This window comes from Plecotus auritus, assembly GCF_963455305.1.
Source record: "Plecotus auritus genome assembly, chromosome: 2".
NCBI lineage: Eukaryota > Metazoa > Chordata > Mammalia > Chiroptera > Vespertilionidae > Plecotus > Plecotus auritus.
In genome coordinates this window covers 1,000,434-1,028,238 of record NC_137771.1, presented here as the reverse complement: position 1 = coordinate 1,028,238, position 27,805 = coordinate 1,000,434, and the positions used below count along the sequence as shown (strand labels likewise).

Genomic DNA, 27,805 nt, shown 5'->3' with positions numbered 1-27,805 from the left:
TGACCACAGTGCAGAGGTTTTGTGTGGGGCTCCCTTCCGGCCCGGGCCTCTGGGACCCCCGCCCGGGCCGCCTGGGCCCCCCGGAGTCGGCCCTCCAGCGGCCCAGATCACAGAGGCGAGCGGGGCGGGGGGCCGGCCCGGAGCCTCATTAGCATAATCTATGCGCGGGAGGCGTTTAGCAGTCAAATATATGCGCATATATCTCCATGGCTGATGAGGCTGGCCGGGCACATTCAAAATGGCGGAGTGTGGAGCGAGCGGCAGCGGGAGCAGCGGGGACGGCCTGGACAAGAGCATCACGCTGCCCCCCGACGAGATCTTCCGCAACCTGGAGAACGCCAAGCGCTTCGCCATAGACATCGGTAGCCGCGGGCGGGAGCGGAGAGCGGGGCGGCGCGCAGCGGGCGTGGGCGCGGGCGGCGGGGTTGGCGGGCCGGGGGCGGTGGCAAGGACGAAGGGCGGGGCGCGGGCCGTGGGCGCGCACGGCCTGCCGGGCCTCGTAGTCAGCGGGCTGCCGGCGCGCACGACTTGACGGGCCTTGTAGTCATAGGACCGGCGGTGCGCACGCTCGTCGCGGAGGCCGGACTACAGCTCCCGGCAGGCTCCGCGCGGCAGGAGCGGGACATGCCGGGCCTTGTAGTCCGGCCTGGGGAGGGTCAGCCGCGCGGTGGGGCCTCTCCTGCCGCCTGGGGTGGCTGTCCCGGCCCGCGGCGGGTCTGGGCCGGGATGTGGACGGGCGGGAGCCCCAGCTTTGGCCACGGGGAGCCTTGGCGGCCGCTCGGAGCCCAAACCTGTAGGCCCTGATCTCAGCCGGTGGCCGTTTGACGGGAGTTTCGACGACCTGGACGTGGGAGCTTGGAACCTCTGCCGGCCTCTGGCCAGAGCCTCCGCGTCTCCCGCGGGCTGCAGGGGAGCCCCAGGCCCGCACTCGCCCCCGCCTCTCCCAGGCCCTGCCCCGCTCCCTGCACCAGGCCCCGTGCTCCCTCCCAGCATCCCGCTGTCACCGGACACGATGCGGGGAGGTCACCTCGCTGGTAGGCAGCCAGCCCTCGGCCTGCCACGCTGCTGCTCTGCCCACCTATCAGGACAGAGGGCTTCCTGGGGGCGGCTTCCCGGGGTCAGGCCCGGCGTGGAGGCCACAGCGGCTCTGCACCTCCCGCTCGGCGAGATCTGGCCTGCGGCCTGAGTTTGTCTGTGATTGTCCAGCTCCAAGTGGGCAGTGTCCGCTGCCCCCTAGCTCCCGCCCCTGCCCCTGTCCCTGCCCCACAGTTGCCGCTCGGTAGATGCTGGACCGCACCTTTTTTCCCAGAGAAGGTGGGCCTTTGCATTTAATGGGTCCCACCGCTCTGCTTGGGGCACAGGCCTGGGGCGCAGGTCCTCCAGGGGAGTGGGGCGGGCCGGAGTTCCCACCCTGCACACCAGGGGCTGGGCGGTGGCAGGTGTGAGATGGTTGGAGGCCAGGTGGGAGCTGGGGTGGCTAGTGCGGACCAGAACTCGGTGCCCGCCTGCATGGGGGGCTGGAGATGCGGCTGGAAGCCCAGCCGAGGGGGTCACCCACCACCGGGCCTCCAGGGGCCCGGTCAGTCTCTCGGGGCCTGCTCCACAGTCTTCCGAGCGTGGCCCACGCTGGGAGTGACCGTGGTCCCGGTCAGCTCCTCTGGGGAGTGCTGCCCGCGGTGGGAATGACCGTGGTCCGGGCGGGTGGGAGCTCTGAGGTTCCGACTTTGCCTCCCTCCACGGGGGGTTCTGCTCCGAGGAACGGGTCAGCCCTTGACGTTTCTGCAAATGGACTTGCCACGGGGTTCACCGCGCACCTTTGGTGTGGCCCCCGGGGCCCAGCTGGTGGCCCTGGGAGGAGGAATTGCTGCGGGGGCCTGGAGCCGCCCTGGGCCAGCCCCGTGGGCTCCTTGGCAGAGGACCTCGGTATTCTTAGCGCCGTCAGCATGTCCTCTCCAGGAGGCCCCTCGGTGCTGGGTGCCGTGCTCGCCAGCAAGGACAGACCTCGTTTGTCAGCGCAGCACAGGCCAGGCCTCAGCCCGGAGCCCCTGCCCGGGTCCGACCCGTGGGCTCACAGCCTGGCTCATCTGTCTGCTCTGCCCTCGCCCTCGCCTCCTCCAGGAAAGCTCGGGCTCTATTCCGGACCGGCCCTCCCTGGGGGGCACCCGGCTCAGCGAGCAGGTTCCCTGTGAAAGCACCAGGGACGTTGTACCTGTCGCCGCACACGGCTGAGGTGGCAGGGCCTGCGGGGTGGCGTGTGCACCGGGTGTGCAGCCCCCTCGGCCCCAGCGAGGACAGGTCAGAGGCGCCAGGGTGGACAGCGGTACCGGCCCACAGGCTGGGTGAACGGAAGGGTCCTCTCCGTCCGTGTGGAACGTAGGCTGGTCCCTGCGATGGTCGGTGTGACGGCCCCGGAAGGGCTGGCATTCACTCTTAATTGTGGGGAGATCCTGGGCGCTGAGCTGCTCCCTGAAGGCTCTGAGAGCCCCCTGCTCCAGACTGACAGCCTGCACCCCCCACGTGCGCCCTGGCCCCCGCTGTTCTGTCCTGGGGGGAGCAGGAGGCAGGCCCAGCAGCACCAGAGGCCCCATCGTGGCGGCCAGGACGGGGCAGGCAGCGTGAGCCTTGGGCCGGGAAGCGCTGCGGGCTCGCAGGCTGCCTTGCTTTCGTGGCCTCGTAAGAAACCCTCTGCCTCAGAGGCCTTTCGTGGCTCCGAGGGGTCACTCCCCTCCTGTCTGCCCTCCGTGGCTGTGGCCGTGGCCGGGGCGCCGCCCGTCTGCCCTGAGTGCTCCCTAGGGCACAGCCTTGAAACCGGTGCCCCGGGGCCCTTCCCACCTGCCCTGACTGTGTGTCAGGCAAACACAGGCCTCTCCTATTCCTGAGATGTGGTCTCTGGCCGTGTCACCGGGGCCTGGTCGTGGGGACAAGACCTTGCCGCCCTCGGTGGCCTCCCGTGGTCTCTCTGGGCCTCGGGCCGCCCCAGCCCGAGCCAGTGGGGGGCAGGACGCTGCTCTCCGGCCCCAGGCCTCGGGTGGTCCTGGTGAGCGCCCCCGGCTGCTGGGACGCCTCCCTTCGCCTCCTTCCCCACGGTCTCCACGGCAGCCACGCGGGGCTGTTCGGTGGAAACACTGGGTTTGTCATCTTCTTTCTGTGGGTCACTCTCCCGATCAGCTTGAAACCGCTGCTAAGCAACACGGCTGCCCAGAAACGGGGCCGCTTCCTTCCCCGGGGCCGGGGCCCAGGGAACTGGGGGCAGCTCCAGCCGGGCTGGCCGGGCCCGGGAGGAGCAGAGGTGCGGGTGCCGGAGCCCATCCTCGGTGTGGGGCCCGCCGGGTCTTCACGTTCAAGTGGCAGCAGACGCCTTTGCCCACGACCCAAGTCCGGGAAGGAGAGCGCGTGGAGGGCAGAGCTTCGGTCCCTCCGTCCGCTTCTCAGTGCCCGCGTTTGTCTCACCCGCAGGCGGGTCGCTGACCAAGCTGGCCTACTACTCCACGGTCCAGCACAAAGTCGCCAGGGTGAGGTCCTTCGACCAGGCGGGCCAGGTGAGCCGGGCGTCCAAGTGGGCGGGCTCTGGCGCCAGCCCCAGGCAGAGGCCCCCCCTGGCCTCCGGCTGCTGTTCCCGTGCCGCTCCCCCAGGTCCGCTCGGCTCCGGAGGCCCCCAGGGGGCTTTCTGGTGCCCGTGCCCCTGCCCGCCTCCTCTCGCTCCACGCGAAGCTCCTTCCCCACACGAACCTGCCCCCCAGCTGCTCCTGCCCGAGGTTGGCAGCCAGAGTTCCGCCCGTTTCTGGGATGACGGAAACGGTTGGCGCTGCCGTGTGGGCACTTGGCGGCCTCGTCCCGGGGTCTTCCCCTCCCGCACGGCACACAGACCGCCCCCTCTCTGCCCCAGGACGTGGAGCAGGACCGCGAGTCGCCCTATGAGATCTCCGTCCAGGAGGAGGTGACGGCCCGGCTGCACTTCATCAAGTTCGAGAACAGCTACATCGAGGCCTGCCTGGACTTCGTCCGGGACCACCTGGTCAACACGGAGACCAAGGTCATCCATGCGACCGGGGGCGGGGCCTACAAGTTCAAGGACCTCATCGAGCAGAAGCTGGGGCTGCGGTAAGGGGACCGCAGGCCCCAAGGGCGTGGGGTGGGCGCCTCGGTTCTCGGGGTCGGCTCTGAAGTGGCGGTAGCCGAGGTAGCCGGCTCCTGCACCCGCCCCGGGCCTGGGAGCAGGTGGGGGCCTCTGGGGCAGGGCGCCGGGCCGGGCTGCAGCAGGGTCCCGGTGGCCGAACCCCAGGAGGACGGAAGGTGGTGCAGGAAACGGCCTGTCTTGCTGGGCAGAGGCCCCCAGGGCTGCAGCCCTCTGGGGCGGAGGCGGAGGTGGAGGCGGGGCCACGGGTGGAGGCGGGGCCACGGGTGGGGGCGGGGCTTCAGGCGCACTCACGGCTCAGGGGCCAGCACGCAGGTGCCCTCCGGACAGAGGGCCGCTAACCTTCCGGCTGCTGTGCCGAGGACCCCTGTGTCTTTGGGGCGAGGAGCTGCGCCCAGCAGCAGGAGAGTGTCCAGGAGACGCGGGCGCGGCTGTGGGTCCCTGTGGCCTGGGCTGCTTCAGGGCCCGCCTCCCCTCGCAGAGTGGCCAAGGAGGACGTGATGACGTGCTTGATAAAGGGCTGCAACTTCGTGCTGAAGAACATCCCGCACGAGGCCTTCGTGTACCAGAAAGACTCCGACCCCGAGTTCCGATTTCAGACAAACCACCCCCACATCTTCCCCTATCTCCTGGTCAGCATCGGCTCGGGCGTGTCCATAGTGAAGGTGAGCTGGGCTCCGTGGCTGAGGCGGCACAGGGCCGGTTTGTCCGGCACGCGCTGGGTGTCTGGCCAGGGCAGGGGACACACGGACGGGCGAGTGGCTTGGCCTGGCCCTCGCGGTTACGGGCACGAGCCCCATGCAGAACGCTCCCAGCGTTGGTGCCCCCGAGCCCTCCCAGACGCGGCCGTCAAGAACACGGTCTCCGTGTCTGGGGGCGCCCTGGCCGCCGTGTCCCCGGGACCTGCTGGGTGGCTGGGCCCGCTCGCTAGCGCACCTGCCCCCTCGGCCCAGGTGGAGACGGAGGACAGGTTCGAGTGGATCGGCGGCAGCTCCATAGGAGGCGGCACCTTCTGGGGGCTCGGGGCCCTGCTCACCAAGACACAGGTACTGGGGCCCGGGCAGAGCTCTGGCTGCGGGCTTCCCCTCCTCGGGGCGGGGCGGCCACCTGCCGGACGGAGGCTGGGCTCGGCTGGGGCTGTTACAAACGGGGCTCCGTCCTCGGCCTCGCCCCGACTGTCCTGGGTCCCCGAAGGGCGTGCATCCAGTCGGCCAGCACACAGCTGAGACATGCCTGTCTCCCTCGCTCCACGGGCTTGGCTTCGGGGCCCCAGGGGTCCTTCCCGCTCCCACCCCTCACGGCTCCCCTCTGCTCCGTCCCTGCAGAAGTTCGACGAGCTGCTGCACCTGGCCTCCAGGGGGCAGCATGCCAACGTGGACATGCTGGTGCAGGACATCTACGGCGGCGCCCACCAGACGCTGGGGCTCAGCGGCAACCTCATTGCCAGCAGCTTTGGGAAGTCGGCCACCACCGACCAAGGTACCGTCTGCCCGCGCTCCCGCCCTCCCGCCCTCCCCTCCGCCGGTGCCACGGGGCTCCCTGCCCAGCAGCGCCGGTCTCTGTCCTGCCCCAGAGTTCTCCCCGGAGGACATGGCCAAGAGCCTGCTGCACATGATCAGCAACGACATCGGCCAGCTCGCCTGCCTCTACGCCAAGCTGCACGGCCTGGACCGCGTGTACTTCGGCGGCTTCTTCATCCGCGGCCACCCTGTCACCATGCGCACCATCACCTACAGCATCAGCTTCTTCTCCAAGGTCCGGCCCCCTGGCGCTCCCCGCCCCCAGTGCGCACCCTCAGGGCCCTCAAGTGAGCCGCCCGGCGGAGGGCGCCCCTGCCCGCCTGCCCGCCTGGCCTCCTGCCCCTCCCCCCCGTGACGCCTGCATCCTGAGCCCGGGCACCTGCGGAGTCTGAGCTGGGCAGGTGACCGACGGCACGCGTTCCAGGGGCCGTCTCCCTGGGAGAACATCAGACGAGCTCCGGGCCCCTGTTGGCAGGGCTGGGCCCGCCGTGGGGGCACCGCTGGCAGGCGGAGGATGGGCAGGTGTCCATCCTGTTGAAGTCACTCCCCCCGCAGTGTTTCCCAAAGGACAGCTTTTCGTTCTGCGTTTGATCCAGTCCCGCTGGCACATCACGCGGATGACTCAGGACCCCCCGCGGCAGAGGGGCCGTCTGGGGGGGGCGGGCGGGAAGTGGGCGGACTTAGCCGCGTCACAGCCAGGCGCCTCAGGGGTGGGTCTGCATTGCAGGGGGAGGTCCAGGCGCTGTTCCTGAGACACGAAGGCTACCTGGGTGCCATCGGGGCGTTTCTCAAAGGAGCCGAGCAGGACAGTGAGTGGGGTGCGGCGGGGGGCTGGCCTGTGCGGAGGGGGAGGGCGGCTGCGGGGTGGGTCCCCGGCCCTACCTCTGGCCGCCCCCTGTTGACGGACATGGTGGCCTGCGTGGCACAAGATGGCCCTCCCTCATCCCATCTGTGCTGGGGTGGGGCCAGGCTAGCCCTTGGCTGTGACTGCCCTGAGGAGGTGGACAGCGACTTGTGGGCCTGCGTGTGACAGAATCAGGGTCCCAGTGAGGGACACGGGGCTCCAGGCAGGCGCTGCAAGCATGGTCTCACCTCCGAAGGCCCCCCCCCACCCCCCCCCCGTCCCGCCTCATCGCTGTCGGCCAAGGGCCTTCCTCTCTGTCCTTTTTGAAGAAACTCCAAGGGCCCTGGCCGGGTGGCTTGGTTGGCTGGACAGCGTCCCGTACACCAAAGGCGGCAGCTTCCACTCCCAGCAGGCAGGGCACGTGCCCCGGTGTCAGGGCCGGTCCCGGGCATGGTGCACGCGGGAGGCAGCGATGGTTTCCCTCCAACATGGATGTCTGTCTCTCTCCCTTTGTTTCTCTCTAAAGTCAATAAAAACACACCTCGGATGAGGATTAAATACATAAGTAAAAACAGGAACTGGGGGTCCCGGCGGGGGGCGGGGGGGCCCTGCCGGCGCACAGGCAGGTCCCGGGGTGCTTGTCACCCCGCTGTGTCCCTCGGTCGCTCTCGTCTCAGGAAACCGGGGAGGGTTTCTGGAGAAGCTTAAAGCTCTCAGTGGCCCTTCCATAGGTCGCGCTGCCAGTGAGAGGGAGGCAGGAACTCGGACCTCCGGCCCCTGATCGCGAGACCTGTGGGGGGCAGGGGGGGGTGGGCGGGCCTTCCCTGCGCGTGGCCTTCCGGGGCGGTGGCGTCCTGAGGTTCACGCCTCTCAGCCGGCTGGGCCCCGGGTAACACCGTTTCTCCTTCCCAGACCCCGACCAGTACAGCTGGGGCGAGAACTACGCAGGCAGCTCCGGGCTGATGAGCTCGTCCCCCGAGCTCGGCCCCACCCAGGGGGCGAAGAGCGGCACCGTGAGTGGGGGTCTGCCTGGCCGGGTCCGAGCTCAGGGCGGGGGGGCCGTGGTGCCGGCTCCTGGCACCGAGGGCAGGAGGCAGACGTGGCTGGCTTCCCTCCCCTCCTTTCCTGCCTTTACGTCCTCAGACGTGGGCAGGTGCCCGGGAGCCCTGCAGCCCCCCCCCCCCCCAGTTTGTGGAGGAGGGGCCTTTCCCGCTGGGCCCGCATCGGCTTCACTCAGAGGCCAGCAGGTGCGGGTGGCACTGGGCCCGGTGGCCTGGCCCCCGCGGGGCGTAGCTGGGGGAGCAGCTTTGGACACTGGCGTGTGGTCAGCAGAGACGTGCTGTGGGGAGAAGGGAGCCGGCTGCCTGTCCCCACGGGATCCTGTGGCCGTGCCAGGGGTCCGGCACCGGGCAGAGGCTGCGTGGGCCAGCGTCCACGGGGCCCTGCGCAGGGAAGCGAGGCCAGAGAAGCACGGGCCAGCCGGGGGGTCATGGACGCAGAGACAAAGGCCAGTGGATGCAGGAGGGGCCCTGGGCGTCACGCTGGCAGGAAAGCGGCGGGGAGAGGTGGGCGGCCAGGAGGGTGACCTGACCGGTGGGGCCTGAGCTCGTGTGCAAGCAGACAGGATCCAGCGGACGGAGGGCACCGCGGGACCTGGCGGGCGGGTGGGACCCGAGGCGGGAGGCTCTGCCGGCCTCTCCCACGGGGCAGCTCGTGAGCCGCAGAAAAAGCACAGGTGACAAGCCCGCTTCCCTCCCCGCAGTTCGACCTCCTGGAAATGGACCGGCTGGAGAGGCCGCTGGTCAACCTGCCGCTGCTCCTGGACCCGGCGTCCTACGTGCCCGACACGGTGGACCTCACGGACGACGCCCTGGCCCGCAAGTACTGGCTCAGCTGCTTCGAGGAGGCCCTGGACGGGGTGAGGGGCCGCAGCGCGGGGGCTGGTGTGGCTGCGAAAGCCCTCGGGTCCCAGGCAGTGACCCTGGGGAGGGGGAGGCGTCCCGGGAGCGGGTCCCCTGAGGGCAGGGCCGCCTTGCTCCTTGGGGGGCAGTGGTTCCCGGGGTTCGGGGGGACGGTGAGCTGGGACGAGGCATCAGTGGGGCTCGTGGTTTATAAATCCCTGGCTGGTCACTGCACTTCCTCAGGAGGCACAGGGTCGTGGCTCAGGTGCCGGAGCAACCGGCCCTCCCTCGGCCCCTCGGGGGCCCCTGGGGTCCCCTCCTGCCCGGGACCCACATGGGCGCTGAAGACGGTCCAAGCCTCCTGGCCTCTCGGGGCGGAGCCTGAGGACATGGGTCTGAGCCTGGGGTCGGCAGCCATGACCCCTGTTCCCACCTGGCAGAGACCCAGTTGGAGGACCTGCCAGACAGGCAGGCCTGGCCCCCAGCGCTCCGTCTGCGCCCCCGTCCATGCGCGGGGCTGCGGGCGCTGCTGACCCCTGACCTCGGCAGGTGGTGAAGCGAGCCGTGGCCAGCCAGCCGGGGTCTGCGGACGCGGCGGAGAGGGCAGAGAAGTTCCGCCACAAGTACTGGGACAAGCTGCAGACGCTGCGACACCAGCCGTTGTGAGCACCGCGCCCCCTCCCCCCGTGCCAGCTGCAGCAGCCTCCGGCGGCCCAGAGCCGCGCCCCCAGCTCCGTGAAGCCCTGGCGCGCGCCCCCCTCCCCGAGCCCGGCCGTCCCCTCTCTGCTGCGGCCGATGCGGCCGCTGTGAGGGTGGCCCTGGACGGGGCGTCCGCCCGCTCAGCCCCTCCTGCCTGGCTCTGTCCCCAGCGCTTACGGGACCCTGACGGTGCGCAGCCTTTTGGACACGAGGGAGCACTGTTTGAACGAGTTCAACTTCCCGGACCCCTACTCCCAGGTGAGTGCCGGGGGCGGGGTTTGGTCGCCGCCCCGACCCCAGCGCCGGGGTGGGCTGCATCTGGAGCAGCACCCGCTGAAGAGCCGCAGGTCGGAGGCCCTGTGGGAACCCGGGCAGAGAGCTCTGCTGGGGCTCTCACCCTCGGCCAGTGGCGGGTGGCGAGGGGGGGTCATGGGGGCGCCAGGACTGGGCTGTGGACGTGTGGCCTCCTGCGTTTTGACCAGGAGGGTGCGGCCTCCCAGAGAGCGGGTTCTCCGTGTGCCCGCCCCTCCCTGGCCTCCGGAGGCCGCCGGAGCCTCACAGTCGGTGTTTGTGGACGTCTGTCCTGCTCTGAGGAGGGACCGCGGCCAGAGGCAGGGTGAGGGCTGGCGGGCAGGTCCAGGCACCACTCCACAGCCACCCCCCTGCCCTACCCACCTTTCGCACGGGAGGGTCTAGGTGGGGCCTGGGGGCGCGTGTGCCGGGATCTGCCAGTCGGGGCAGCAGTGCCCGTGAGGGTCCTGGCCCTTCTTGCCTGCTCAATCACGCCGGGCCCAGCCGCCTGAGCCCACTGAGCAGTTCAATGGGCCCGGGTGCCTGCACTCTCACGGCGCCTCGAACCGCGGCAGCACCGCTCACGGGGCCCGACCTGGGGTGTGGGAGCTGGAGCGCGAGGTCAGGTTGAGCACCTGCCCTGGGAGGGGCACCGGCGGCCTGGGGGCGCGGCCCGCCGCCAGCTCAGCTCCGCCCGCAGGTGAAGCAGAAGGAGAACGGCGTGGCGCTGCGGTGTTTCCAGAGGGTGGTGCAGGCGCTGGACGCGCTGGACTGGGAGGAGCGGCAGCTGGCGCTGGTGCGAGGCCTGCTGGCCGGGAACGTCTTCGACTGGGGAGCCAAGGCCGTGTCCGAGTAGGTGCCCGCTGCCCCCAGCCCGCCCTCCCGCTGGGCCCCCTCACCCACAGCCCTCAGGGCTCCAGGTCCCAGCAACTGCCTGGGATGGGTCACACGGAGCAGCCCAGCCCCCGGCCCGGCCATGAGGAGGCAGCAGGGAGGGGACCGGGGTCCTGGTCGGCTCGGCTGCTGGGGGTTGGGGGAGCCCCGTGCCCTTGGCAGCCCCTCCCGTCCCCAGGTGGTGCCTGTGGGCTAGGGGTGTGGCCTTGGGCTGACGTTCCCACTGGCCACGTCACGGTGCTGGTCGCCGCGCAGAGTAGGGCCCCCCGTGGAGCAGGGGAGTAGGGCCCCGCGTGGAGCAGGGGAGTAGGGCCCCGCGTGGAGCAGGGGAGTAGGGCCCCGGCGTCTGTGTCTGAAGTGGGAGGAGCCTGCACCTCTCGGACCAGCGGCGCGGCTGATGATGAGCCGGCAGGCTGAGTCCTGGGTGTGAGACTTGCTCTTTCCTCCCCGTGCAGGGTCCTCGAGTCTGACCCCCAGTTTGGGTTTGAGGAGGCGAAGAGGAAGCTGGAAGGTAGGGCGCCTCCCGGCCGGCCTGGGGTGGCCTGGGGTGGGGTGGCCTGTGGAGGTGGAAGGACCACTTCCTGGAGCCGCGCGGAGGCGGGGGGGGGTGGGGGGGGGGAAGGGGAGTGAGGTGATTGCGCCAGAGCGCTGACCTCACCCCTGTGTCCCCCAGAGCGGCCCTGGCTGGTGGACTCCTACGACACGTGGCTGCAGAGACTGAAGGTACATGCAGCTGCCCCCGTCCCAGGACCACATGCGCACGGGACCAGCTGGGGTCACAGGAGGGGGGCTGGGGGGCCTTTGGCTGCCCGGGGCCCCTAAGTCTCGCCAACACCCCAGCTGCAAGTCCAAGTTGACCATTCCCTGTCCTGAGCCTGACTTCCGCGGGGACCATGGAGTAGGTCACTGACCACAGTTCAGAGGTCGTTCGCGGCAGCGGCTCTGAAAGAAGCTCAGGCGGCCCCGCCCAGCGCCCACGGGCCCAGCGCCCACGGGCCCAGCGCCCACGGGCCCAGCGCCCACGGGCCCAGCGCCCACGGGCCCAGCAGCCTGGCGGCCCGCAGGGCAGAGCGGCGTGCGGGTGGGGCGTGGCGTGCGGAGGGACTGAAACGCTTGGCGGCGCCTGTGCCCAACTGAACGTCCTGGTTTTGTCTTGCAGGGGCCCCCTCACAAATGTGCCTTAATTTTCGCAGATAACAGTGGAGTAGACGTCATTTTGGGAGTCTTCCCCTTTGTCAGGGAGCTTCTGTCTAGAGGGACGGAGGTGAGTGTGGGGCTGCACGCGGGACCCTTGCCCGGCTGCTCCGTGCCGGCAGGTAGGTGCGGGCGAGCAGCGACCCCGTGTCCGGGCGTCTGCATCGGACCTGGGGCCGCTCCTCCGCAGGCCGCCGGGCGGTGCCGGGTGTCCCAGCCACGCACTCCCCGCAGCTTCGGGGGGCGGGGCGGGGCGCAGCTGGGCTGGGGCTGCGCGGCCGGGGTCCCTCAAACGCCCGGGGTGTCTGCTGCAGGTCATCCTGGCGTGCAACTCGGGCCCCGCCCTGAACGATGTGACCTACTGCGAGTCCCTCCTCGTGGCCGAGCACATCGCGGCCATGGACCCCGTTGTCCAGTAAGCTTGGCGGGAGGGCGGGGCCTGGATGGAGGCGGGGCCTGGGCGGAGGCGGGAGGCGGGGCCTGGCGGGAGGCGGGGCCTGGGCGTGTCCTGGGCCCCGCTCACGGCACCGCCCCTGTGCCCACAGCTCGGCGCTCAGAGAAGAGAGGCTGCTGCTCATGCAGACGGGCTCCAGCTCCCCCTGCCTGGACCTCAGGTACCGGCCGCTCCGCTCCCCCCGGTCCCGGCCCCTTCCCGACCCCGTGCAGTCAGCCCTCTGTCCTCGGGCCCCATCACGGCATCGCGAGCGCTCTGGCTCGTGTGGGCGGGAGACGTGGACACTGGGCGCTCGGCTCCGAGGCCGGGAGGGGCTGCCCCGCCTGTAGCGGGGTCCCCTCGGCAGCTGGTCCTCGCTCATGCTCCGCCCGGGTCTGAGCACAGAGACCCCCCAGCTGAGCGGGCGTGTGGCCGGGACTGTCCGTCTCAGTCCGCCCGGCAGTCACCAAGCCGTGGCCCAGGCCACTGCTGACCACAGGGCAGGAGGGCAGATCCACGGTGGCACCAGATCCTGTATAATCTTTTTTTTAAATATATATTTTTTGATATCAGAGGGGAAGGGAGAGAGCTAGAAACATCAATGATGAGAGAGGATCGTTCATCGGCTGCCCCCTACACACCCCCTACTGGGGATGGAGCCTGCAACCCGGGCATGTGCCCTTGACCATAATCGAACCTGGGACTCTTCAGTCTGCAGGCTGACGCTCTAACCACTGAGCAACACCGGCCGGGGCGGGACCAGGTCCTTTAAAGTTCAGAGTAGGCGGCATCGCTGCTGCCGCTTCCAGAGGGGCCGCCCGCTGGGACGTGGCAGCCACTGCTCGCGGGCTGGACTGGGAGTCCAGTCCGGAGGGGGTCTCCCTGCCCCAGGGGCGGGCGGGGGCAGCCAGTCCGTGTCGCGGAGCCCGCCTCACTGCCCTCCTCCCACAGCCGCCTGGACGAGGGGCTGGCCGTGCTGGTGCAGGAGCGCGGGACGGACCTGGTGGTGATCGAGGGCATGGGCCGGGCCGTGCACACCAACTACGGCGCGGCGCTGCGCTGCGAGAGCCTGAAGCTGGCCGTGCTCAAGAACCCCTGGCTGGCCGCGCGCCTGGGCGGCCGGCTCTTCAGCGTCATCTTCAAGTTCGAGGTCCCGGCTGAGTGAGGCCCCGGCCGCTGGCCAGCAGGCATCAGGGATGGACTGGGACGGCCGCAGGGACGCACCGTCCGATATTTATGTTGTGCTTCTGTGACTCAGGCGGGCGCGGCGGCCTGCTCCCGACGTCGGGCGCGTTCCTCACGCTGCCGTGTCCGTGCTGGGAGGCGCTGCCCGCCCCGGGACATTCGCATTGGAATGTATTTAACTGTTAAATAACCTTTTGTATATGTTAAATATATATATGCCTGTGTCTGACAGGGCACAGGCGCGAGGCACGCACCCAATAGAATTTCTAGAGTGAGACCGGAGCTTGTGCCTTGGCTGCGTGGCGTGGTCGCCGGAGCCCTGCGACCCTCCCAGGGCGCCGCCAACGCCCCTCCCTCCCGCAGTCACTCCCAGAACTAGGGCCCCCGGCCTGTGGCCGTGGCTGCTGCCCCCACACGGCTCCTCCCAGCGCTGCCGTGCAGGGAGGGACAGACGGGGTGCGGGGCAGCGCTCCCGGCTCGAGAGCAGGCGGAGCGGAGGCCTCAAGGACCCTGGAGAGCTCTCGGGCGCTGATCGGACCTGTGGGTTTTGTCGCCGTGGCCTGAGCCTGTGCCCACAGCCCTGCCCGGGGCGCGTGGGGGTTCCCTGGGCCCGGCCCTGGCAGTGGCCCCTGTGGCAGGAGCCCCTTTCCCTGGCTGCTCCCCCGACGGGACGTGTCCTTGGGGTGCAGGCTGGAGCCGTCACGCAGGACGCCTTTGGGGCGACCTGCAAGGCCCTGCGCGTGCGCCAGGCAGGAGGGCTGAGTCTACAGCATCTGTTTCTTAGGATTGCGGGGAGCCTGCCACCCCCCCAACCCTGGAGGAACCAGAAACGAGGGCTGGGTGGGCTCGGGGGCAAGGTCACCTGGCTGTCCCCCCAGGGCCCTCAGTGTGTCCACCTTTCTGCCCACCCTTTCCTTCCTTTCCACTGAGATACCCGGGCACTGCCCCGCCACAGAAGCCGGGGCCCTGGGCCCTGCAGGTGGCTTTGCCAGGCCGTCAGGCGCCTGCGCTGCCCCAGGGCAACAGGGCACGGGGCGGGAGCCAGTCCGCTCAGCGCTGGGAGCAGAGGTCACGCTGCTCCGGACGCTGCACACCAGGACACTCAGCGGGAGGCCACAGAGGGCTGCCCACACAGCGAGTGGGAGCGTGTTTGTTGGAGTCGTGTTCGGGAATTTACAGTCTAGACCAGCCGTGGGCAAACTACGGCCCGCGGGCCGGATCCGGCTGTTCTATCCGGTCCTCTTGCTCTCCCCTCCGCTCCTTTACTTTGAATTTATATTAGTTCACACAAACACTCCATCCATGCTTTTGTTCCGGCCCTCCGGTCCAGTTTAAGAACCCATTGTGGACCTTGAGTCAAAAAGTTTGCCCACCCCTGTCCGCACAGAACAGGGACCCTGCAGAGCAAGCCCGGGCAGGCGGCTGGGCACTCATGGGCTGGGCACACGCACCCGCACACATCCACACGGCAAAGACCTGGGAAACACAGGAAGGACTCAGCCCCATTTTAATGTCACAGAAGCTTTGTCTCAATGTAAATATCTCTGCGCACGCATGGTAAGACGCCGTGACAACGTTGCCGGGGGTGGGGCTGCCTCCTCCCCTCCCCCCCCCCCCCACCCCCAGGAGAGGCCTGGGCGGAGGGCGGGCGCCGGAGGGCACACAGCTCCGGGGCCAGCACGTGCCGTGTCCTGAGCAAACACCGCCAGTGCCTCTGCCTGGTGGCCACTGGGCACTGGCCGCGGGGAGGGGGTGGGAGCCCGCGCGGGGGCTGGTCACAGTCTGAGCAGGATGCCAGCAGCGCCCTTGGGGGCGGGCACGTCCCCGCAGCCCTCTTGGCCCGCAGAGCAGGCGCCCTCAGGGGCACCCCGCTCCTCCTCGGGGAGTCCCCACGGGCCCTGCAGCCGCTGCTGCCGCTCCTGGGCCTGGCGCGCCCGGCTGGCGATGGCGCGCACGCGGCTCTGGCTGCGGGAGGAGCGGCGCTGGAAGCCAGGGCCGCCCGCCGCCCCCTCCCCGGCCGGGCCCAGGCTGGTGGGCGAGGTGATGTCCCCCGCCTGCTGGAAGCCCGTGAGCCAGAGCAGCTGCTCCGTCAGGGGGTCCCGCCTGGCCACGCCCCCCGCCGCCCCCTCCCCTGCCGGGCCCAGGCTGGGGCCCAGGCTTCTGCCCCGGCCCTCGACGTGGGGGGCGAAGTCGTCGGCGGTCAGGTCCCCCAGGCTCTTGGACTTGGTGGATGCGGGGCTGTCCCTGAGGCCGGCCGTGGGGAGGCGGCCCCGGGGGGCCCGGGGGGCCAGGGGCCGGGGCCGCAGCTCGTCGGGGGCCACAGGGAACTGGCCCGCACCCCGCAGGTTGGGGTTGGATTTGCTCTTGGTCACCGACAGGAAGTCCAGGCGGGCGGCCGAGGCTGAGCAGGGCCGTAGGGGCCGGCGTCCGGCCGGGGCCCCCAGGAGGCTCTCCCGCCCCAGGCCCAGGCCCGGCAGCGAGAGGTCGATGACCGTGTCGCCCGACGACAGGCTGGAGGACGAGGACACGCTGTCGCGGTGGCTGCCGGGCTCCAGCCGCTGCCAGAGCCGGTCTCCGGCCGTGGCGTCCGAGTACAGGGCCGGGGAGGGCCCGACCAGGGACCGGCGTCCGCCCAGGGCCTCCGAGGGCGCCTGCCCCTCACTCTTGGACCTCCTGACCAAGGGCAGGTGGCCCAGGGCCCGGGGGTGGCCCCTGCTGTCCGTCTGGCTGCCGGGCGCGCCCTCACATGCTCCGCCGGGGCCCCCACCATGGCACGCCTGCCGCCTGCTGTGGGGGACCGGTTCTGCGTGCCCCTGGCTCCCGGTCCTGAGCCGGAGGGGCACCCCTGGGGGGTGCTCAGCCTTGGCTGCGGGGCCCGTGGTGCACCAGGGCCCCCCCTGGGCGGGGCTGGGCAGGGTGGCCGGCTGAGGTGGGGGCCCGGGGCCCGACGCTGGCTCCTCAGCAATGGTCTCCAGGCTGCACAGCGAGGAGACCGACCTCTGCGTGGAGAAGGGGCGGGGATCTGCGGGGAGAGGGAGAGGAGGGCGTCGGGCGCAGCCCATGCCCACAGGCCCCCAGTGACCAGGCCCCTCCGGGGCACATGGCGGCCTGCACCCTGCCCTCCACCCCGCTGCCACTGGGGCCTCCAGGCGGGCACCACACAGGGCACACGGGGCCACACAGGGAACACGGGGGCCACACAGGGCACACGGGTCGCACCATGGGGACTGTACAGGGCACACGGGCCACACAGGGCACACGGGCCACATGGCACACGGGGCCACACAGGGCACACGGGGGCCACACAGGGCACACGGGGACTGTACAGGGCACACGGGGACTGCACAGGGCACACGGGCCGCACAGGGCACACGGGGACTATACAGGGCACACGGGGACTGTACAGGGCACACGGGGCCTCCAGGCGGGGTCACACAGGGCACACGGGTCCCACAGGGCACACGGGTCCCACAGGGCACACGGGTCCCTCAGGGCACACGGGTCCCACAGGGCACACGGGGACTGCCCCATTACCTGGCACTTGGCTGCCTCAGTCCCTAACTACGGAGGCCGCATGGGGACAGAAAGAATAGGGTGGTCAGCGTGGGGGCGGGGCTGGCCAGTGGGCAAAGGGACAGCAGGGCGGGGTGCAGGGAGGGGAGCAGGACAGCTCAGCTTCCCCCACCCCAGCCCATGATCCGCCCCCCACGGCAAAGTGCTGTCGCCAGCCGGCCGGGAGGGGGCTCCGGAGCAGGGCCGCTCACAGTCCAGGCCGTGAATGCACCTCAGGGCCGGGTGCGCGTGGAAGCTGCGACGTGGGCCCCACGGCAGGGCTCGGAGGCCCGGCCAGGAGTCAGGGGCATCGGGGCCCACTCCCCGGGGGGACTGTGGGCCAGGGGCAGGGGCAGGACACCTCAGCCTGACCCTGGAGGGCGGCCGGGGCGGGGGTGGTTGTGGCTGGACGCTGCCCAAGTCCTGGGAAGGCCGTCAGGAGCAGCCAGGCCAGCGAGGGGACCGGCAGGGGCACAGGGGCCTTGGTCCGGCTGCAGGCCTCTGGGCACAGCCTGGCGTCAGTCCCTGCCCAGGGGACACTCTGGGCTGAGAGCCTGGGGCTGGACTGCTCTCCCTTCCCGGGGCCCTCGGGGATGGACGGGGGCCCCCAAGAGCGAGAGGCCCGGGCGTCAGGCTGGGTCAGGCAGCAGTGGGGCGGGGCCGAGGGGCAGCCGTCGGAGCACGGGCAATGCGGTACGGAGCAGCGGGGCGGCAGTCGGACGCGAAGCACAGCGAGCGAGGTCTGGCCAGGCCATGCGGAGGGCGCGCCACGGGGGTGTGGGGCGCTCCAGGTCTTACCGGTGGAGAACATGGGGGATTTACTCCTAATCTCCTCCAGCTTTTGAACGAACAGGGCATTCATCTCCCTCTGCAGGGCCCCCGGCTGCCTGCGGGTGCCCTCGGGCCAGCGGGGGGCCCCTTCGGGGCTGCCGGGGCTGCCTGAGCCCGGGGGGGACCCTCTGCTGCCTCTGCCTGGGGCAGTATGGGGGGCCCCCAGCAAGTCCGCCCGGGCACGGGGCTGCTGGCCGATGGCCTCGTGCTCGCCCCGGGGCCCCGGGCTGGGGGGCCGCCCCCTCCGCAGGCTCTCGGCGTCCTCGCCGGCGCAGGAGCCCACCACGCACTTCATGCAGGAGGCGGCCATTCCGGCGGGCCCGGGGCCCTCGGGGCCACGCGGCGGCCGCCCCTGCCCAGGGCTCCTCTCCGCCGGCACCTTACCTCGGGGGCTGGGGCCTCCGGGCTCCTCCCGGGCCAGGGCCTCGGGGGCCAGGCCGGGGCTGGGGGGTGCCACGTCCGGGGCCTCGCCCTCGGAGCCCGCGTCCTGCGTGCCCAGGACCAGCTCAGGGAAGGCCTTGTGGCCGGGCTTCTGGCTCTTGGCGGGGGCGCTGGCCGTGCGCCGCAGGAGCCGCTGGCTGACGGAGGGCCGGGGCACGGGCCGCCCAGCAGCATGACTGTCCAGAGACCCGGGCTTTGGGCCTCGGAGGAACAGACCTTTTAGGCCCAGAGCCTGCTTGACCTGCAAGAGAAGGCGCCCACATAGCCGGCAGCCAGGCCCTGGGGCAGGGACGGCCCTGCCCGCCCAGCCCAGCCCAGCCCAGCTGCACTCGGGCAGGCGGAGGGTCAGCTCTCAGGGGGCACCGCAGGCACGCCAGGATGGGGCCGCTCAGGGCTGTGTAGGGAGAAGGGTCTCCGGGAGCCTCTGCCCGGGACAGAGGCTGCTGTGGCTCAGCGCTGACCAGGTCTGCACGGGTGGAGCCAGCAGGAGCTGGTGGGGTCTGCAGGTCCGAGGGCAGACAGGACCCCCAGGGCTCTCCCAGGCAAAGGCCTCGGAACCTGGACCCTGTGCCACCTCGATGTGCACCTGCCTCAAGCCCCCGGACCCCTGACTGGCAGGTGGGTACCGATGTGGAGAGACGACGGGCTGAGAACCAGGTGAAGTAGGCCCGGCCCAGCTCCCGGGGCCCCGCTGGGCACTGCAGGCCGAGAAGCAAGCACAGCCAGGTGCAGGCCAGGTCTGCTCTCCATGCCCCTGCCCACCCATCATTTCCCAGCCTCACCCTGCCCCCTGCACACATGGCCCAAGGGCAGGGCTCACGCCAGCTCGGTGCCCCTGGCCCAAGGAGGGCAGCGGGGGTCCCCGGGACCGGCGGGCGAGTGCCAGCGAGGCCAGCAGCTGCAGCTCGAGGGCACAGAGGCCGGGCCGGAGGGTCCTCACATGCAGAGACCCAGGACGCGGGGGCCCTTCCGGGCAGAGGCGTTTGAGTAGCCAGCACTTGAATCAGCTTCTGGATTCAAGGTCCCCAATGCAGAGCAATGGGTCCACGTTGGCTGGGAAGCCATTTAGAAGAAGGTCCAGGACTCGAGCTCGGAGCACCTGGTCCCGGGGACCTCCCCACCCGGCACTGGGAGTCGGGAGCACACGGGGGACACACGAGGGGTGCAGAGAGGGGAGGGCTGGAGAGGGTGCGGGTGCGGGGAGAGCTTGCAGTGTGACGGGACACGGGCGAGGCGGAGGGGCCCACGGGAGGCCTGGCCAGTCCTGGACCTGCTTCTCAATGCTGCTCTGTGGCTGACGATGGCCCGAGGGACCCGGAACCCAGACCCCGCCACGGTCCATGTCCCATGAGCGGGCAGCCCCCACAGGCTACCAGGGGTCACGGATGCTAATGGCCGCCCGAGCATGCGGGTGGGCGCTGCGCCCCGCGCCCCGCAACGGGTACCTGCGAGCTCCTAAGGGGCTTCGCTCCTAAGGGTGGACGGGGACCTAGAGAGCACACTGCAAGACCAAGAGACAGAGCGGCGGCGGTGAGGCATGGACGGCGGGCGCGGGGCCCGCAGACACACGACAGACAGACGGACGGACGGACGGACGGACGGCAGAGCGCTGGGAGGCCTGCGGAGCCCGCGTCCAGCCGGCAGCTCGGCCCCGTGGAGCGTGGCGGGAGAGAGACGGTTAGCGCTGGGGCTGCCCTGGCCCTGACACCGGCCCTGGGACCCCCGAACCCTGATGTCCGGGAAAGTGAAGCCAGACCCGTCCCAGCAGAGGCGGTGTGCTGGGGGGGGCGGGCGGGGGGCAGAGCCAGGCCGCGCCTGCTGAGGAGGGTGAAGAGCCGGGACCCTGAGGGGTAGTGGGGGCTCAGGAGACAGACGGGAACGGGGCGGGGGCCCTCGGAGGGTTCTCGGAGGGCCAGGATGTCCACCTCCTGGTGCCCGTGGCCGCCGGGGCCCGCAGCTCAGGTGCCCTCATCACCCGTCACAGGTGGAGAGAGGGGCCCGCCAGGTCACCCCTCGACCTCAGGGCCGGGTCCCTGCTGGGGTGCGCAGGCGGTCCTGCGGGTAGGACTCACCTTACCACTGACGTCACTGATGGCCACGTGGACAAAGATGGAGGCCTCCTCCATGCCCTCCAGGTACACGTGCCGATAGCCTGAAACGGCGGCGTCAGGCTCACCCCGCCCCCACACTCCACTCCACGCCACGAGGTCCTACTACAACCCACAGCCCAGGCCTGGGCTCCGGCCTGCCCACAGGGACCTCTTCCTCCTCTTGGGGCGGGGGGGCTCCCCAGCCTGAGCGCCCCTCCCCGACCCTGTCCACATAGTACCCGTGGCCTTTCCCACAGCTCCCACTGGGTCTCCAGGGCCACCCGTGGCCGAAGCCAACTCCCAGGGGAAGCTGAGCCCCACCCGGCCCTGGTCCCTCAGCGGCGGCAGGGACCGGTCTCCGTGGGGACGTGGGCCGGGGCTCTGCCCTCCCCCGCCCTGCTGGCACCCTGGCCCACCTGGCATCATGCTGCTGAAGGCCAGCGTCCTCTGGCCGATGAAGTCCCGCCCGATGGGGTCGTGGTCCCAGACGAGGAAGCGCACCAGTGCGATGTCGGGCATGTGCACCACGAACACCAGGGTCTCCTCCCACATGGGGTTGAACCCTGGAGGCCACCAGGAGGAGGTGTCACCTCCGCCCCAGCTCCAGCCCGGAGGCCACCTGGGCCCACAGCTTCCTCCTGGACGGGGGTCGCTTGCTGAGGGAGGGGCCGTCCTGGGCTTCCAGCTGGGGGGGGGGGCCCAGCCTGGATGGTTACTTGGGTGACAGGAGTGGCCCTGGCCCCTTCCATTCCCAGTCAGCACAGCCTTGCCAGGCCCGGCGGGCAGGGGGCCGGCATGCCCTCACCATTGTCGTCCACCACGCGGGTCTGCTCCTTGCTGCAGTCCACCGGGAGCCCGATGACCTCCACCTCCACGAAGGGGTCGATGATCTGTACGGAGGACTGGGTGACGCCAGGCCGGCCCGCCCCGCCTCCGCCCCGCACTCCCGGCGCCCTCCTACCTCCCCGCGGTCCCCCAGCATCGAGTCACGCGGCTTGGGGAGCTGCTGCCCGCTGATGATCCGGAGCACCAGCTGCTTCTTGAGCTGCCCGGGCAGGGGGTCCTCGGAGTTGGGGTTGAAGGTGCCTGGGGGGAGGAAACCGAGGTGTCGGAGGAGGAGGGCGCAGGTGCCAGCGGGACCCCTGCCGTGCAGCCCGCCCCGCCCCTGGGCCCCCGCGTCCCTCACCCTGGCACATGCACTGGGGCTTGAGCACGTAGCCGCAGCTGCCGTTGGCGCTGAACTTGGCGCGGTTCAGCTGCAGCATCCGCCCCTCCGACTGGTAGTTCAGGGCAACTGCAGGCCAGGACGAGAGGGGCGGGTCTGTGCCCGGCCGTGACCTCCCGCCCACCCCGCACGGTGCCCGTGAGCCCGGGGGTCGCTGACGCGGCGGGGGCCCTGGGGCTCACAGGTGCACAGCCAGGGCCGTGCGTCCATCCAGGCAGACGGCCCCCCAGCCCTCAGGCACCCGAGGACAAGGACCCCAGCCCTGCGCCAGGCGGGGGAGGTTGGCAGGACAGTGGGCAGGTCCAGAGCCCACTGCCCGCCCCTCTGCCCGCCCCTCTGCCCGCCCTGTGCCCGCGTCTTGCAGAGAAAAGCAAGCAGAGGCGCTCAGAGCACAGGCCGCACCCCTTCAGGCCTCTGTGCACCCCCCCGAGCTCCATGCCCCCCGAACCTCTGGGCCCCCCTGACTTCTGTGCCCCCAACCTCCGTGCCTCCCTGATCTCCGTGCCCCCCAACCTCCGTGCCCCCGACCTCTGTGCCTCCCCAACCTCCATGCCTCCCTGACCTCCATGCCCCCCTGACCTCCATGCCCCCCCAAACCTCCGTGCTCCTGACCTCCGTGCCCCCCCAACATCCATGCCCCTGACCTCCGTGACCCCCAACCTCCGTGCCCCCCTGATCTCCATGCCCCCCCAACCTCTGTGCCCCTGACCTCCATGCCCCCCTGACCTCGATGCCCCCCCCAACCTCCGTGCCCCTGACCTCCATGCCCCCCTGACCTCCATGCCCCCCCAACCTCCGTGCCCCTGACCTCCGTGCCCCCCTGACCTCCATGCCCCCCCAACCCCCGTGCCCCCCTGATCTCCGTGCCCCCCAACATCCGTGCCCCTGACCTCCGTGCCCCCCCAACCTCCGTGCCCCTGACCTCCGTGCCCCCCCAACTTCCGTGCCCCTGATCTCCGTGCCCCCCAACCTCCGTGCTCCTGACCTCCATGCCCCCCCGACCTCCATGCCCCCCTGACCTCCATGCCCCCCCAACCTCCGTGCCCCTGACCTCCGTGCCCCCCCAACCTCCGTGCCCCCGACCTCCATGCCCCTCTGACCTCGGCGCCCCTTGGCCTCCACGTCCCCCCTGGCCTCAGCCCCTTGGCCCTCGCACCCCGGGCGGCTCTGCGCACCCACCCATCTGGCAGCCTGCGTTCCAGAAGGGCTGCGGGTTGTAGTTGCTGGAGTCCACGCGGTAGGAGGAGGGGTAGATGCGGGACAGCTGGCGCTGGTTGAAGCGCAGGTACTGCGCCGGCTTCTGCTGCAGGACCTGCTGCGCCCGCGTCTCGCTGAACGACGACACCTGCCAGCTGGACGCCACTGCGGGCGCCACGCGGGGTCAGGGCCTGGGTCGGCCTGCCCCCCTCTCCCCCCCCCCCGGTGCCCCTCACCCCCGGCGCCCCCCCCAGTGCCCCCCCCCCGGTGCCCCCGAGCCCGGCGCCACTCACCCCCGGTGCCCCTCCCCTGGTGCCCCTCACCCCCGGTGCCCCCCCGGTGCCTCTCACCCCCGGTGCCCCTCACCCCCGGTGCCCCCCCCCGGTGCCCCCGAGCCCGGCGCCACTCACCCCCGGTGCCCCCCCCCCGGTGCCCCTCACCCCTGCCCCCCCCCCGGTGCCCCCGAGCCCGGCGCCCCTCACCCCCAGTGCCCCTCACCCCCAGTGCCCCCCCCCGGTGCCCCCGAGCCCGGCGCCACTCACCCCCGGCGCCCCCCCCCAGTGCCCCCCCCGGTGCCCCCGAGCCCGGCGCCCCTCACCCCCGGCGCCCCTCACCCCCAGTGCCCCCCCCCGGTGCCCCTCACCCCTGCCCCCCCCCCCGGTGCCCCCGAGCCCAGCGCCCCTCACCCTCGGTGCCCCCCCAGTGCCCCCCCCGGTGCCCCCGAGCCCGCCCCCCCCCACCCCGGTGCCCCCGAGCCCGGCGCCCCTCACCCCCGGTGCCCCCCCGATGCCCCTCACCACCCCGGTGCCCCCGAGCCCGGCCCCCCCCAGGTGCCCCCCCCGGCCCCCCTCCCCCCCGGTGCCCCTCACCCCCGGTGCCCCCCCCTGGCCCCCTCCCCCCGGTGCCCCTCACCCCCGGTGCCTCCCCCCTGGCGCCCCTCACCCCGCCCCCCCCCCCGGTGCCCCCCGAGCCCGGCGCCCCTCACCCTCTGTGTCCACGTCGTGGGAGCCCACGGACTTCGTGTACTTCACCAGGTCCGACAGGGCCCGCGACAGCTGCATGGTCTTCCTCTGCCGGGCGGCCCTGCGGGGCGGGGGGGCGGGGTCAGGGGTGGGGGGTCAGGACCTGGGTCAGCCCCTCCCGCTCGGGGCCAGCTGGGCTCCGGGGCCAAGAGGCGGCTCCCGGATCCGCCAGGTTGGCTGGTTCACGGAGAACGTCCATCCATCGTCCGTCGGCCCGTGTTCCAGGCGCCAGGACGTGCAGTGGACACACAGCGGACACGCTGGGAGGCGACACTGCGGGGGGGGGGGCGGCACGGAGCCCCCCAGAGGACACCTCTCTGACCTGTGACCCCGATGGTGCTCTGGGAGCAAGCACAGGGCCTGCCTGGCCAGCCCGCCCTTCCTCCCGGCCACACCCCGCCCCTCTGCCCGCCCTGAGCCCTCCGTGGCTGGTACATCTCACTTGGGCCGTGGCCAGGACAATGGCCACTGTCTACTTGAGGGTCTGGGGGGCGGGCCCTGACCCTCGGTTCTGGCTGCCCTGCGGGTCCAGGTCCTCGTCCGCCTCCTCCACGCTGGCCACCTTCTTCAGCTTGCGGCTCCTTTTCTGTTGGAGGGAGGGCAGTCAGGCCCTGCGAGAGGTGCGGGAGTCGTGCTGGGCTGCTCTGCCCCTGCAGTGCCCTGTCAGCCGGGGCAGGGTGACCCGAGCTCGGGGCACTGGCCAGTGGGGGTCGGGGATGGCCACGGAGGCCCCTGCTCCGTCAGCCCCAGCCAGGGGTCCGGGCCCAACACCTGCAGCGGGTGAGGCCGCCAGGAGCTCAGAGGGTAGTGTTGGGAGGTGGGCCGAGGGCGCTGGGGCTGGAGGAGGGACAGCGGGCACCGGAGGGCAGGAGGACCCCAGCCCAGCCCTCCCCGCCCCCGACCTTGCGCTTGGAGAGGCTGTGCACGAGCAGCCGGCTGTTCCGTCTGCTGGCTCCAGCGTCCTCCCCGGACTCCGCGTCCTCCTCAGCCTGGGGGAGGAGGGGGCAGACAGGGACGGGTGAGCCCAGCACCAGGCAGGCGGGTGGGGCAGGCAGCTTCTCCAGGGAGCCAGGCGGCCTTCCCGGAGGAGGGGGCTGAGGGGGCTGAGGGAGGGGGTAGCAGGTGAGCCGGCTGCGGCCCCTTCCTGGGGGGCTGCTTGAAACTCATTACGTGCCGTTCTGAGTGTTTTCCGCAGGTGGCGGCCGCATAACGAATGCCGTCTGCGGCAGGGACAGCCCTCGGCGAAGCCGGCTTGTGTGACCTCAAGGCAGCCCCACGCCTCTTGCGCGGCCGGCTCCCTGCCTTGGCCATGGCTCCATCTCATAAGGCGGACCCGGCCCTGCCCCCCACAGCTGCTCTGCTCACCTCGGCCGCAGTGACCCTGGCCCTGCTCCCCACAGCTGCTCTGCTCACCTCGGCCGCAGTGACCCCGGCTCTGCCCCCCACAGCTGCTCCGCTCACCTCGGCCGCAGTGACCCCGGCTCCACAGGACTGAGCCGCACTGTCAACGGGGTCCCTTCCCTGCCGGGCCCCTGCCCCAGGCACAGCCGACCCATCCCTCCCGAAGCTCACGCACAGGCCCAGCACCCCGAGCCCCAGCCCCTCCAGAGGCTGATCAAACTGGTCCAGCTCTGCTCGGGATGTGGGACCCCATCCCCTCTCATCTGTGTCCAGGGTGGGGGTGCACCTGAGGCCCAGGGCCCGTGATGGACAAACACATTGATTGAGGTGTGTCCGTGACCCGCTGGCCCAGATGCCCACCCACTGCCTGGGTCCCCCCCAGATTCTCTGTGGCTCTATCCGGTCACCTCAGCAGGAGAGACCAGGTGCTGCCCCCCAAGTGCTCACACCGGGAGGCTCAGCCCGCGCTTCCCCCCTCCTCCTCCAAGAAGCCTTCCCTGAATGCCTCCCCTCCACCCCATGGGGAAGCTGCTCAGACCAAGGCCCCAGGGCCAGCTGCCCTCCTGTGCCCCCAGGTGCCCCCAGGTGTGCCCAGGGGCTGCCTGGCTGAGGAAAGGCAGGGACCTCACATCGCTGCCCGGCTGGGCACGCTGCCCGCCCGCCCCCTGGAGCCTCAGGCACTGTCTCCCCCCCGGACATCCTGAGACTGAAAATAAAGGGCCACGGAGCGACCCTCGAGTCTGCAGTGGTGCCAGCTGCCCCTGCACCCGGGCGGGGGTGGGACACGCACCGCATCTGAATATGCCCAAGGGACCAGCCCTCCTCACCGTGGCAGGGAGCCGCCCCCTCCCCCCGGGCTGGCAGGGCGGTGGGGTCTGTGGCGGGGTGGGCAGGGCCCTCCAGAAACTAGGAGACACGGTGCTCCCCACCCCTGAGACAGGCCTGCACCCCACCTGCCCGAGGCCAGCTGCCCTGCCCACACGGCCCTGGGGGCTTGCTGCGTCCAGGCTCGCTGCCCCCAAGGGACCCCGGCTGCTCAGCCTCGCCGACCCAGGCTGGCACCCCCCGCACCTCATGCCTGCTGTGACAGCCACCCCTGTTCTGTCACCGAGGACCCTTCTCGGAGCTCAGCTGCCCTTTCCCACGAGGCTGTGGGGGGCTCTGGGCAGCTCCCCCGGGGAGGGCTTGGCCCTGAGATCCGGCCTGCCCCTCCCTGTCCCTCAGGAGACCCTACAGTGGGAGGGCCTGCCGCAGCCCCAGGCAACGCTCAAATGGCTCCCTGAGGAGCCGCAGGGGGCAAGGGCAGGGGCAGGGGGCAGGGGGCAGGGGGCAGGGGGGAGGGGCAGGGGGCAGGGGGCAGGGGCAGGGGGCAGGGGGCAGGGGGCAGGGGGCAGGGGGGAGGGGCAGGGGGCAGGGGGCAGGGGCAGGGGGCAGGGGGCAGGGGCAGGGTCAGGGGGGAGGGGCAGGGGGCAGGGGACAGGGGCAGGGGGCAGGGGCAGGGGGCAGGGGGCAGGGTCAGGGGGGAGGGGCAGGGGGCAGGGGGCAGGGGCAGGGGGCAGGGGGCAGGGGCAGGGTCAGGGGGGAGGGGCAGGGGGCAGGGGACAGGGGCAGGGGGCAGGGGCAGGGGGCAGGGGCAGGGGGGCAGGGGGCAGGGGAAGGGGGCAGGGGACAGGGGACAAGGGACAGGGGGCCCAGGCCTCAAAGGGACAGAGCAGCCACACAAAAAGGGCAAACCGGCACTCAGCTACCCCCCATAACATGGTGAAGGCTGTGGTCGTGTGCATGTGTGCATGTGTGTGTGCATGTGTGTGTGCATGTGTGCGTGTGTACACAGGTGTGCGTGTAGGTGTGCATGTTTGCACCGGTTTGGGTGTGCAGGCATGCACAAATGTGTGCACAGGTTCATGTGTGCACAGGTTTCCTGCGCATGGGTTCACATGTACAGGTGTGTGCATGTGTGTACCGATATGCAGGTGTGTATGGCCTTATATACACAGCTGTGTGCAGTTGTACACACGTGTATGTGTGCATGCACATGCACGTGCAGGTGTGCACCTGTGTAGGTGTGCGCGGACACACATGGGTGTCCGCACGTGCACGCTGGCACCTGCAGGGCTCACCTTCTGGCCCTCGGCCCTGTGTCCCGGCCTCCTCGGCAGAGCCAGCGCGGACACCGCGAAGTCGTTCAGGTCCTCACAGTCGCGCATCTTTGACTCCTTGATCAGGGAATCCAGCTTCCTCTTGGCGATGTGCTCCACCCGCTTCCGGTTAGTGGAGGCCTGTGGCAGCCAGAGGCCGGCCTGGCATCAGTCCCAGCCGCTCGGGCAGCCGCGATGACCAGCCCGGGGCCTGGGCAGGCCCGGAGGGAGCCGGGGCCCGGCTCAGCCTCTCGCTCGGTGCCGGACGCACGCGCACTGCTGCATCACCCGCGGGTCCTCACCACCCTGACCCGACCCCCCAGCGATCGGCAGGCCCTGACCCCAGGCCCACCGACTCTAGCTCCGCCCCCCTCAGCCGCAGGACGCTGCCCTCGGACCGGCCAACGCCCACAGGACGCCGGCCATCCCCACCGGCTCTGCTCGCGGCCTGCAGGGAGGAAGCCGGGGAGCACAGCGCCCGCCCGCTCAGCCACTCTGGGCCTGGGGTCCCGCCAGTCGCCTGAGGAGACGGGAGGGGTGGGGACAGGCGGCCTGGCCCACGACAGGGGGCTGGTCCGTGTCACCTCCACGTGCCCTCTCTGCCGGGCAGTCCCCAGGGGGCCCTGATGAACTCTGACCCCCGGGCAGGGCCTGGGCTGTGGCCCTCTGGGTGCTCCGGGCACAGGTTGGGCGGGATGCCAGGCCGACCACCTAGCACTGGGCTCGCCATCGCCTCGGGCCACGCGGGCTCGCAGGCAGGAGGCAGCCACCGGGCTTCCTGAAACAGCTGCACCCACGGGGGCCTGGGGAGC

The 27,805-nt window shown here is 71.1% G+C and overlaps 2 protein-coding genes across 2 annotated transcripts in view; one reads left to right on the top strand and one right to left on the bottom strand.

The window, feature by feature from the left end:
* The first annotated feature begins 176 nt into the window (after positions 1 to 176).
* PANK4 (pantothenate kinase 4 (inactive)) lies at positions 177 to 13,371 on the top strand. The gene is made up of 19 exons (XM_080656460.1): positions 177 to 362; positions 3,457 to 3,539; positions 3,887 to 4,101; positions 4,617 to 4,800; positions 5,089 to 5,181; positions 5,461 to 5,614; positions 5,709 to 5,890; positions 6,383 to 6,464; positions 7,412 to 7,512; positions 8,262 to 8,417; positions 8,950 to 9,062; positions 9,270 to 9,357; positions 10,091 to 10,242; positions 10,740 to 10,795; positions 10,958 to 11,007; positions 11,444 to 11,548; positions 11,793 to 11,893; positions 12,024 to 12,092; positions 12,863 to 13,371. Exons 1-19 carry the CDS (start codon positions 239 to 241, stop codon positions 13,074 to 13,076), a joined length of 2,322 nt encoding a protein of 773 aa, XP_080512586.1. The 5' UTR covers positions 177 to 238; the 3' UTR covers positions 13,077 to 13,371.
* Positions 13,372 to 14,684: 1,313 nt separating this feature from the next.
* Positions 14,685 to 27,805, bottom strand: part of PLCH2 (phospholipase C eta 2) — a 28,898-nt gene continuing 15,777 nt past the window's right edge. The window contains exons 11-22 of the mRNA XM_080656459.1: positions 26,976 to 27,134; positions 24,357 to 24,443; positions 23,958 to 24,040; positions 23,418 to 23,515; positions 22,415 to 22,597; positions 21,197 to 21,304; positions 20,972 to 21,096; positions 20,816 to 20,900; positions 20,427 to 20,573; positions 19,993 to 20,072; positions 17,447 to 18,161; positions 14,685 to 16,118 (exon numbers count right to left, since the gene is read on the bottom strand). Of these exons, the coding sequence (XP_080512585.1) occupies positions 14,872 to 16,118; positions 17,447 to 18,161; positions 19,993 to 20,072; positions 20,427 to 20,573; positions 20,816 to 20,900; positions 20,972 to 21,096; positions 21,197 to 21,304; positions 22,415 to 22,597; positions 23,418 to 23,515; positions 23,958 to 24,040; positions 24,357 to 24,443; positions 26,976 to 27,134 (3,117 nt within the window). The 3' untranslated portion in view covers positions 14,685 to 14,871. The remainder of the gene's footprint in view (positions 16,119 to 17,446; positions 18,162 to 19,992; positions 20,073 to 20,426; positions 20,574 to 20,815; positions 20,901 to 20,971; positions 21,097 to 21,196; positions 21,305 to 22,414; positions 22,598 to 23,417; positions 23,516 to 23,957; positions 24,041 to 24,356; positions 24,444 to 26,975; positions 27,135 to 27,805) is intronic.